The 11,792-nt window shown below is 44.9% G+C and overlaps 2 protein-coding genes across 2 annotated transcripts; one reads left to right on the top strand and one right to left on the bottom strand.

The window, feature by feature from the left end:
- Positions 1-3,464: 3,464 nt before the first annotated feature.
- RPL7L1 (ribosomal protein L7 like 1) lies at positions 3,465-7,435 on the top strand. Its single transcript, XM_039722717.1, has 7 exons — positions 3,465-3,595; positions 3,716-3,824; positions 5,346-5,509; positions 5,684-5,821; positions 6,063-6,172; positions 6,337-6,549; positions 6,794-7,435. The coding sequence occupies exons 1-6, from the start codon at positions 3,534-3,536 to the stop codon at positions 6,543-6,545; spliced, it is 792 nt and encodes a 263-aa protein (XP_039578651.1). The 5' UTR covers positions 3,465-3,533; the 3' UTR covers positions 6,546-6,549; positions 6,794-7,435.
- On the bottom strand, positions 7,263-10,258 carry MAD2L1 (mitotic arrest deficient 2 like 1). Its single transcript, XM_039722728.1, has 5 exons — positions 10,139-10,258; positions 9,813-9,959; positions 9,621-9,741; positions 9,191-9,294; positions 7,263-8,700 (listed from the first exon to the last, which is right to left on the bottom strand). Exons 1-5 carry the CDS (start codon positions 10,227-10,229, stop codon positions 8,528-8,530), a joined length of 636 nt encoding a protein of 211 aa, XP_039578662.1. The 5' UTR covers positions 10,230-10,258; the 3' UTR covers positions 7,263-8,527.
- Between the last annotated feature and the right edge of the window lie 1,534 nt (positions 10,259-11,792).

The following is an 11,792-nucleotide window of genomic DNA, read 5'->3' as shown; positions in this document are numbered from 1 at the left end:
GGAAACTATTGCCTGTGTTTGATCTTCTTTCTCTGAATCTTTTCCAAGTCTCTCTTGGGGGAAGGTGGGTGAAGGTATGGGATGGACAGATGGAAGAAAGATGACTGACCAAAGCTGGAGCACCCAAAATGTGGGTGTGAGAGGCTACACTGTGGAATCAGTTTCTGCTTTGTTCTTTACCCTTTCTCTAATAATTTTCTATTACTATTCTGTTGTCCTAAGCATTAACCTGATATTTCTGTCTCTCTCTAGTAATTCCAAAACCCTACTCCCATGCTTATTTCACCTTGAACCCATCATTTCATAGAAAAATTTGTGAAACATTGCTGCACTTTTATTTACTGATTTTTATCTGCTGTCTCACTGCCTTAGCATTCAGCCTTATAATATCTGCTGTGCCATGAGGAGAATCCTGCAACTACCCCCTCCCTTCCTTTGTTTCTGCTGTGTGTAGGGACACAGCTCCTTCCTTGGGATAAAGCTACAGGTGAACACTGACATCCCTCCTTCTCCATCTCTGTGGTTCCCTGCCTGGTATTTCCTGGCCAAATACTGACACTCTGTAGCTTTATCTTGACTGGGCAGTTGTTACTAATAATGGCCGGCAAAATCAAATATTCCAATCAGAACTTTCCCTACATAAATTACCAGGGAAAAAAGTGAGAGGACCTCTATAGCCTTATTGCACTGTCAGCACTCAGGACCACACATCCCGCAGGGCTCAGCCTTGCTACAAACCAGTGAAACTACTCTGCTGTGATTTTATGTTAATTACTGCAGGTCACTTCTCACCTGTGATGTTTAAATCCTTTTCTGATTCCTGTTTCTGCTGAAATAACTCGTGCCTGTTGTTTCCCTAGTCTCCCAAACTGAACTTGCAAAAGGATATTACGTAGTTGTGTCAGTAACCAGAGCCATAAAATGAAAATAATTAAATGCTTTCTTTTTTTTTTAAAAAAAAGAGTAAAAGTTATCACCCACCACCCACCACCATTGTATCACAATCACTGAGGTTTAGAACAGAGAGTATTATCTGTGTATACAAAACATCTCCTGTTGAGTTGTCTACACTGACATGATAAACTTCCTAATTAGGTTATTCCATTCCATCTCTTTTTATGGCTCCCCAGTCTGTAGTATTTTTATGAATAGTTTATGCTGTGGTGTACTTATTAATATGCTTCCACAACCTAAATGGCATAATTATCTCAAAAGTTCAATTAAAAGTAATCTAGGTAGGAGGTAGGATTCCCAATTACTGAGTGTGGGAAAGATTCCTATTCTGTTCTCACTGTCTTTCATCTCAGACATAATTGAATTGGTCTTTCTCCCAAATAAAATGCAGCTTTTCATCCCTGTGGAAGAAGGAGAGAGGTCGTGGAGACCTGTGGAGACCACATATAATGATGTCTATTTTTACCTCAACTTTTCTTTAAAGATACATTTAAATTTGTTGTACACTCAAATTGCAGCCACCATGTGCACTCTCTTATAGACAAGACAGAAAAATAAATTATTTTCATTGCTGTTTATTGAAAAAGTTTTTCTATTTCAGGTTCATTAGCCAGGCCTTTACATGTGCATTAGAAGTAAAACAAAATCAATTTACATTTTAATTCTTACAAAAGTTTCACTTTGGAAACTTGTAAATAGATACCACCAGTATTTTAGAAAATGTCAGAACATTCTGACAGACATAAAACTGTAATTTAATATTTGTAACTTCAAACTCCAGATACAATTTCCAGGCACAATAATTGTGAACAGTGCCAGGGCTTTTTTAGTAGTCTGCATTTCTTCCTGGGAATTATTCACAATAGTTATTGTAAAATCGAGCTTTTGAAACTGGAATATTTTCTATTAATGCTGATAAATTAGTGGCACTAAAGAATGAATTGTTTTGCCCCACTCAATTTTTTTTCTAGGGAGACACAAAGACAAGTTTTATGTTTTAGCCTTTTCAATTTGATATATTAGGTGCCACTGTGTTAGTCTCATAACTACATTGCTCCTTTTGCAGTGAATTTGCAGGATTTCTGACAAAAATGCCCATGTTAAGGAAGATAATTTTGAAAATAATAAACCATGCATCTACCGACAGTGTTTTTCAAAAATTTTTTTATGAAATATTATTATATCTCCATATGATTGCTGTTTTCATGAAAGAAAGTCTTGGATCACCCAGCTTTTCTCTCTATTAATTATTGGTTTGATTGTGTGTATGGAGTAGTTCCTGGGCATCTTTCCAAATTGTATAAACTTTTTCCTTAAAAGATCTGAAAATAGGCACAATGTAAGACCACAAGGTACTTTCCTTATCAAAATATTCCCAAGATTAGATCATTGGTGAAATAAACAAAATATAATTTCTTTGGCTCTTTCTAGAAAGAATTTATTACAGGCAGATTTCAGACTGGGACATAGTTCGATGAGAGTGATGGACCTCAAGCCCTTTTGCTGTTTTGAGACTGCACACAGCATCAATAAAGGTTTTGTAGGATTTGAAATTAATTTAATGGGGTTTTATACCCATGGAATGAGAAAATAAGTCAAGAAGTTTCATGGACCTCTGACATCCCACCTCATCTCCTGACTTGGCTTTTGGAATCCGAGCTCTAAATTTTTTTGTGCAGAAGTTCAGAGTGCTGAAGGCTAGTGTACAACAGGTTGCTGTCTAGGAAAGTGGGAGCACTTTTCCTGGGTATCCCTGCAAACAGGGGCATTTAACTATCCATTCATTAAAACAATATAACCACTGGATAAAGTTTAGTGAGGCAGCCTCGGAATGCTGTTGTGCTGGGAGAGTTTTCATAGCAACAGCGCTTCAAATATTTACTTATTGTTTCCTGGCCATTAATGATGGAATAGCGAGAGGCTGTTTGCATTTCCCTCCTGGCAAAGCACGGTCATCTGCACATTGAAATGGGCCACTTTCTCTGGGATTCCAGCTCTTTTTATAGGTCAGGGTGAAATTTGTGTCGTTACGGGAAAAGTTTCAGATTATTTATTTAATAAGCTTGTTGCTTTGTGTCTCATATCCAAAAAATGGAGAGCTGGGTTTGCTCACTGAGGGCTTGTTCTTGCTGGCATTGGGGATGGAGTTTCCAAATAGAGATTTTCATGTTTGAGGTGTCAAAGCAGAAGCGGGCTCAGGTAGAGGAAAGGTTCGCAGCACCGCCGGGGTGAGCAGCGAAACGCCGGCAGCACCGAACCCCCCAGCAAGGCCGGAGCTGCTCGGCGGTGAGAGGTCAGCGTCAATTACAATGGTGCCAGAGTGTCAAGTCCCACATCCCGCTCCATCCCACACAGCTCACCAGGAAAACAACCCCAACACCATCCAGCCGAGCGTGAGGCTCTGGCACCACCTGCGGGTGACGCGGCTGTCACACCCCGTGTCCCCGCGGCCCCTGCTGTCCCAGGCTCGCCCCTGGGCGAGAGCAGGGCCGGCCAGCAGCCCGACCTTATCCCCGGGCCATGCGCTTCCCGGCACTCCGCGATCCCGGGCAGGGAGCGCCGCCTGAGGAGGAGCGGCCATGGCCCCGCCCCGTCCCGCGCATGCGCAGCGGCGGCCCGGCAACATGGCGGAGCTGGAGGAGTAAGCGGGGCCGGGAGGGAGGGAATGCGGGATCCGCCGCCATCCGCGGGCTGGGGGCGGCCCGGGAGGGGTCGGGATGCGGGAATGGGCTGGGATGTGACCGGGTTGTCCCGCCCGCAGGCCGCGGCGGCGGATCCCGCTGGTGCCGGAGAACTTGCTGAAGAAGAGGAAGGCGTACCTGGCCATCAAGGCCACCCAGGCCAAGCAGGCGCTGCTCAACAAACGCAAGGTACGGCGGGTCCGGCAGAGCCTGCTGCTGAGCCCCAGCTCCTCCTCCTCCGGAGGGAACCACAGTTCCTGAAATTCCTAAAAATGAGTGGTCGGGCCCCTCAGAGAGGGCTGGATAGGGGTTGGCTTCGGGCTTCCGCATGGGGCTTGAATCCCTCAATATCTCCGTGTCTGAGCCTTGTAAAAAGGACAGAATTGTACAGGTTATTACACCGAAACAAATAAATGGAAGACTGTGAGTTGTTCCTGTTGGATCGGTGTTGGTCAGGTGTTTGCAGCCGCATGTGGGAAACTGCAGCGCTGCTGTGTTGTCTCTGCTGCCGGGGATTTCCCTGTCTGAAACCACCTTTGTGTTGAAACCCTGCCGTGCTTTTCTGAGGGTGCATTTAGAGTTATTTCTCTGTTAGAGCAGCACAGGTCATGGTGAAGCCTTTTCTGCTTGTGGGGTGGCACATGTCCTAGTGCAGACACTCCCTGTGTACACTGTGCCATTTCCAGACTGGCGGAGCACAGCAAACCTTTCTAATTCCAAATCCGACACTTGTTCTGCTGTACCCCAGGTATTACAGTACGTGTCTGTCTTAAAGATTTCCTAGTGAATTTTGTGAGATTGTGTGCAAACCTCCTGCCATTTTTGTTTGATACCATGTTTACATTTTTAAAAGCGTCAGTGGCTTGCTGTGTTTCCAAGGTGGGAGCATAAGCAGTAATATTAAATAGCCACTCCTTAAGATTCTCATTACAAAAAGGACCTTAGTGATAAGACTTTGATTAGGTCTGCCTGCTTTGAAAATTCAAATGCATTTCATGGGTGATTTACAAGGTGAGATAGAACAGAAGACACACAACGTTAGATTATTTAATTTAAAGTGGCCTGCTAATTTAACCAGTAGAGTGTCTTAAATAGAATTTTGTAATGCTTTGCATTTTCAAGTCCTATTTGTATGAGAAATTGCTATGACTTAGATGGATGTACTCATTCCTAAGATAAAGGGAGACATTTAAACATCTGCTTTATTCTAAAAAGGAGCTTTACATTTTTAATAATAATGGAAAGACTTTTTATCAGGTGAGCTGGATGTTCTGTTTAAATTAGCAATAGTTACTTGAATGTTTGAAATTTTTCTGGTATGTGTGCCAATATAGAAACTTGAAATGCAGTTGCATTCTCTTGGAAGGTAATTTTGAGTCACACTAGGGTATTTCTGTAGCATCTCTTTGCCCACACATTGCTTCTGGCTTTCCCAGCCATTGCTGAGCTGTGTGTGTAGCTATGCCTAGGCGTATCCCAAATCTTTAACCTGATTTATATTTTTCCTGGGGAAAAGCTCTTTGTTCACTGTTCATAAATGATAGTTGTGTGTAAATTCATGTGTTGTCCCGCAGTTCTGCCTCCCTTGGGCTTAGATAATCAAATTGATTTTCTTACTGCTTCCAAAGCTGTAAGGACATTGTTCACTACTTCTGCATTTCATTTGGCCTTTTAGATGTAAACCTCACTTGGTTTTCCTTCTGTCTGCAGCAGCAGAAGGGGAAGCAGATCCAGTTCAGGCGCCTGGAGACCTTTGTTCGGGATTCGTGGCGCAAACGCCGGGATGACACCCGGCTGAGGCGCATGGAGCAGAGGCCTGGGCAGGCAGCGGCACCTCAGGAGAACAAACTGGCCTTCGTCGTGAGGATAGTGGAGTGAGAGCCTTCCCCTACTGCTTCCCTTGTTGTCGCTGCCCTTTGTTGTGTCATTTCCACGCCAAGGCAGTGGGACCAACCCAGACATCACCTTGCGTTGCTTTGCAGGTGACCTGAGGCCTTTAGCTGCTGTGCTGGAGAAATGTGGTTGCTAATAAATTCTGTTTTCCTCAGCATTAAGGGAGTGACTAAGAGGGTGAAAAGAGTGATTGAGTTGCTGCAGCTGAGGAAGAATTACACCGGGGTGTTTGTGAAGCTGAGCCCGCTGTCGCTGAAGATGCTGCGGATCGTGGAGCCTTACGTGGCGTGGGGGTACGTGCCCCTCCTGTCACTTGGGGGTCATGGGATTCTCCATCTGCTGTCACAGATCCATTACTTCTCCAGTAATGGTCAAAATTTAATGAGCTTTATATCTAAAACTTGTTATTGTCTGTGTTCTCATTGTTCTTGACATAAGTTGGTTACTTTCCCGCCTCTGCACAAGGAAGTGGGATGGGCTTTCCTCTGCATCATGTCTCTCTGTTACAGAATCTTGGTTTTTGTTTCTGCACAGACAGCCTAACCTGAAATCTGTACGAGAGCTCATCCTGAAACGGGGCCAAGCCAAGATCAAGAAAAAGAGGGTGCCTCTGACAGACAACATGCTGATAGAGGAACATTTAGGTGAGGAAGAGGGTGAGAAAATTGAGGAAAGAGGTGTTGAGAGTTTAATCTGACCTGAAAGGGTGGGGAGAGACAAAGTCTTGCCAAACTGGAGGACGGGCAGTGCTGGAGTAGTGTGGGGAAAGATGATACAGTTGGACATCTCTTTTTCTTTTCTCGTGCAGGGGGCTGTGGTATCATTTGTCTGGAAGACCTTATTCATGAAATCTACTCAACTGGGAAGTACTTCAAAAGAGTAACCCGCTTTCTGTGGCCGTTCCACCTGTCGGTGGCTCGCCACGCATCACGGAACAGAGTGGGCTTCCTCAAGGAGATGGGCAAGCCTGGCTACAGAGGTGATGCCATCAACCAGCTCATCCGGCAGCTCAACTAGTCAGGTGAGCACTGCCTGCTGGGCTGCTTCCCTCCATTCCCTGTCCTAAGGACAGCCAGCCTGCCCTTGGAGATGGAGTGGGTACTCCCTTGGTTTTGATGGTCACTCTGTAACAGTGACCTCAGAGGAAACTAATCAAGAGTGTGGGTCCCATTAGGAGTCAGCACATGCTGTTGGATACCTCCATGAAGGCTTGGCTCCTGGGAGGTAAAATGACTTTCTTGTTTATTTTCTTCTCTATTCTGCAGGGTTTTTGTGAAAACTTCAGGATCTGTGACCCGTCCCTTTTCACATGTACCTTTCATGGACACTATCTACATGCAGTGATCTGTATGCAACTTCTCCGGACTGCTGGTGCCTCTATAGAAGAAGAAATACAGAGATGATGATGGAGATGGACTTTGGGCTGGCCCTTCTTAAAGAAGATAAATTCTGTTTGGTACAAGGATGAGCTTCTTGGAGCAATTTCACTTTTGCATCTCTGTAAAACTAGTGTTTTTTATGCTCACTACTGCAGACCTCACTCTTTGACGTGCACCTGCTTCCGGGGGTGAAGGGTTAGTGGAGTCAAAATTGTGCTAACAGGCAAAAGAAAATACCATGGTATTCCTCTGTACTGCAGCACAAGCCCTAGCAGTGAATAATGTCACTTTTTAAGTACCTAGATTGTATTTATTTTAAAAAATTAAGGGTTTTGTGCTCCTGATTTAAAGAGCCTTTTTTTTTTTGGCAAGCCTTTTTTTGTTGTTTTTTACTTCTGCTGGATTGGGACTGCTGGGGAGAATGATGTCCTGGAAATAGGAAAGCCCAAAAAGGTTGTAATACAGTCATAGGGTGAGGTATATGTAATTGATGTTTTTAAAATAAACTTCTGAAATTATATTATTATAACAGAAGGTCCTAAATCACTGTAAAAGAGTGGAAAAACCAGTTAAACACTCTGGCTGGAATGAATTTAGTGAAGGAAGTGAAGAAAACCATAGAAGAGTCTGAAAATTCCAGAGATTAAAATCCCTAATTTCTTCCACTACAGAAATGGGTAAGGACAACGTGAAGAGTCCAGTGCTGGTCAACAACTATGGAAGGCACTGTCAGTTCACTGTGACTATTTAAACTCTTCTTTGAAGACTTAGGTGGGAGCAAACTGTTAATCCATTAATGGATTTCCTGTGGAGTCCACACCACTTGGAGACTCAGGAAGGAAACATTTAAGTAACAAGATGAGGAGGATGCCTTTTGGATGTTACTTGTGTGACAGTTGTAAACCGGGATGTGTAGCATTCATAAAACCATCTGAAATACAAAGGAGTGCAGTCTCTGAATTAGCAAACACGATAAAACTCAAAGCTTTATTCTGTAAATCAAGAATAGAAACATAGAAAATGCTGGACAGACACTACAGACGTACACAGAACAACTCTGTCCCCAGAACTAGACCCCAGTGCTCATTAAAATAGAAGGCTTCATGTATTTGAAGTTTTCCTGATAAACAGCTGCTTCCATTGTAGAGCAGTACAAGAATTGCTTGGTTGATTAGTTTTAGGGTTATTTCTGGTAATAAAACAGCCCAGGCTTCTAACTGGCACACTAGGAATGAGATTATTTTAGTTGCTACAGAGAATTTAAGACTGCTAACAGAATGGGAGTTCAAAAACAATTCTAAAATATAAAATTACAGGATCTGAACACAACTCTAGCAGCTAATCCCAGATTTAGGCAGTTTTTGTAGCAGAGGCAGTGGTTTAACACACTATTAGTTTAGCTCCTACAGTAAGAACTGAACTATGCCCATGAATACCTTTTTAAAATCTCTTTAAAAATGATGCCAGCTTAGTCTAGTGTCACATTATCACAGGCACATTGTCTTTTTGTTATGCTTTATCAAGAGGACAGTAATGATGTGCTCACAGATTAGCTGCATTATGAACAGAAACTATACAAGGAGACAGGATATTTACACACACAAGACTTGCCCCTGCATCTCAGGGAACAGAATCCTTCTTGTAAGCCACCATGGTGTTGACTTTGTGGATTGTGGTAGTGAAGGAACGCAGCTGGACCTCCTCTGAATTGGCTATGAACTGTGGTCCCGACTCCTCCCACTTTTCTGGCACTGCCAGATCTTTATCCGTGTAGATCAGCAAGTCAAAGGCACCTGGGAGCAAGGGAGAACAAATTCACCACAAGGACATGGTGGGTTTGAAGTTCATCTTCATGAACTTGAGACAAGGACCAAGCTTTTCAGAAGTTACACTGATACTAGTTATGTGAAAAAAAACAATAAAGTAAGTTCTATTCATGTTAGGCCATTTTAGTTTTCTCAAAAACTAAATTGTGTGGTAATTTTTTTTTAAGCATGTTACAATGCTGTGGAGCTGAGCTCTGTATAGCACTTCATATGAACACATTATTCATGAAAACTTGCATTCCTCAGGGCATACATACTTAATTTCCTCAAGTTTGTTAAGCCACCCCAAGTTCTGTCCTGATCTGAGTCCCTCAACGTGCTATCTCACAAACCTGATGGTACACGATGTGTAATAATCAAAAAGCCTCAGAAAATCAGGAAATATTTTCCAAAGCTGGAAAGTTACTGAGGTTTTTCAAAAGCATTTTATTTCTTTAGTGCAGTTTGGGATACTCACAGGCAGATTCCAGGAGTGGCAGGAAGGTTACTGTGGCAGTTATTTGTCTGATGACAGAACGAATTTCATCCTGAATTGCCTTCTGAGATTTCTCCCGTGGTCCACTGGAAAAATAAGAAAACTCTGGTAAGAGAAGAAACCTCTACTGCGCTGACAATTTCCTCTACATACAGTTCTCTTTGTTAAGCTCTGGTAGTCTGTTTGCTACAGTATTTTTAGAGTAGTAGTGACACTTTTAAGTCCCTTAGAAAAGTTAAGTGAGAGCTGCTTTCCCTTTGTTGTTGTTCATGTGTTCAATCATGTAATGACTGGTTTGCAGACAAACAAAGGGCAGGGCACTGAGAAATGTTTGAAGGAACAAGTCCATGGCATTGATCCTGTGCCTGCCTCGGTACTCTGGATAGGGAAGCGTGGCAGTGGAGGTACTCACTTGTCATCCTTCGCAGTTTTGTCACACTCGATGTCAAACTGCCACCGCTCCAGGACCTCGCTGCTCTCGATGCTGGAGATGACCACCACCAGGCGCTGCACGATGCACTTGTACAGCCACTCTGCAAGAAGCCAGGGCAGCCGCTTAGAGCGGCCGGGACGCGGCCGGGAGGGCCCCGCCGCCGGCCCGCACCTTTCATCTGCTCCGTCACGTTGTTCAGGTAGTTGGCCAGCTCGGGGTCCGTGGTGACCAGCAGCGTGAGCCCGTACTTCTGCACGCGGGTGAAGGTCTCGGGGGGGTAGATGCCCCGCTGGTACAGGATGCTGTTGATTCCATAGGCTGCACGATTCAGACGGAGAGGGAGAGGGATGTGTACCACACCCCCCACACGGCCCGGCCGGCGGCCATGTCGTCCCACAAGACGCGGCCTCCCTCCCACCCCGCGTCACCTCCCCTCACACCCTCCCTCACACCCTCCCTCCCTCCGCGGTCCCCGAGGCGCCCCGCGGCCCTCTCACAGAAGAACTCGGCGACGAGCTCGGCGCTGCCGCGCAGGGTGATGCCCTGGTGCTCCCGGCCGAGCTGCTGCTGCTGCTGCTGCGCCGCCATGGCCGCCGCTTCCCCGCCGCCCGGTTCGAATCCGGCCCCGCCCCCGCCCGGCCCCGCCCCTTCCCGCGCGCGCCGCCGCCGCGCTGAGGGGGGGCGCGCGCCGCCTCAGGCCACCCCCGCCGGCTTTCCCTCCGGGAACCTGCATTCCCTCCGGGAATCGCCATTCCCTGGGCCCCCTACCCGTGCAAAACGGGCTGCAGCCTGCGGGGTTCCGTGGCTGCCTGTGGGGAAAAGAAGGTTTTTTTCCTCCATGTTAAACGGTCCGGCCGCTCCCGGCGCCGTGGCGTCTGTGGGCGGGGCTGAGGGAGCGCGGGGCGGGGGCGGAGCGAGTGAGGAGCGCTGCCCTGGGAATGCTGTGGGAAATTACCTTTCGCCGTTTGCCAAGGTGTGTTCGACCTTACGAGCCTAAAAATGGTACTTTCCAGGTATGAATTGAACAAATACTTCGTTTATGATTTATTGGTGGCTTTCAGGGTGTAAGGAATGCAGTAGCTGTTTCAAAATAAAATACTATTTTGCAAGCACTGTGAAGAGACAAGTGGGGGGAACGTGGGAAAGCAGGGTAAACAATTTTTCCTTCAATCCATAATAACTCCAGAAATAATAATAAAAAAAAATGGTTAAGAAGCCTTCGGGTTGTTGGGCTGCCTTGGTGAAGGGAATTTGCTACTCGGTCGAACAACTTCAGTCCTGTCACTACAGGGACACCAGGGAAGATGTGGCCATCACCTGCAGGAAGCTGTGGCAGAGCTTAAGAGGTAAGAGAGGCTGAGCAAAACAAGGAAATTTGAACTATGTTAATAATATGAAGAGGGGACGTTATGGTCTGCTGGGATAGTAACAAGGTGGCCAGCTAATTAGATTGTGAAATCAATTATAGGCAAGAAAATGAAAGTTAATGGGTTTGCTGGGCACAGAAGGGCTGCAAATGAAATTATTCCCTGGATGTGATTTTTCCAAAGCATCATCTGATATCATCATCTAAGATATACTTGTGTTAGATACCCATATTGCCCTTGAAAGAAACAAATTGAACAGTCTCAAAAAGAAGTTGCATTCGAAACAGAAACATTTATACTGAGGATAAAAACCATGTGGTCGTTACACAGTACAGTGGGCCAGATGCTAAGAGAGTAAATTATCACAGATGGTGTGATTGCTTATTTTATTGTAATAAAACACTTTTTCTCAGAAGCTTAGGCTTTCTCTTGGTTCCAGTTTTGATCCAAGAGGAAGCATGGTTTTCCTCAGGGTTCAGGCTGCTGTGATTAAAACAAATTGTATAGTCCTGAAATCGTGTGCTGAAGTTCTGAAAGGGTCTGAATAATTTAATTTAACCACAGGAAATTTATTCTGGATCTTGTTCACTAGTTATTGTGTTATACATAATTCTTCTGAATGAAATATTTTCTGAGTAAGAGTGGTCTATTTCCAAGGCTGTGATAATGGAAGCATTTTTCATCCAAAGCCTAACTTTTAGAAGTTGGATTGCTGTGAATATCAGCTGTTTGGCTTAAAACCTTATGTACTATGGTGCTCTTATTTATCCATCCCCAAATGCTC

Source organism: Passer montanus, unplaced genomic scaffold (assembly GCF_014805655.1).
Source record: "Passer montanus isolate IOZ18808 unplaced genomic scaffold, ASM1480565v1 scaffold108, whole genome shotgun sequence".
Taxonomy (NCBI): Eukaryota; Metazoa; Chordata; class Aves; order Passeriformes; family Passeridae; genus Passer; species Passer montanus.
Note: the sequence above shows the minus strand (reverse complement) of the source record. Positions and strands in the feature narration are given on the sequence as shown.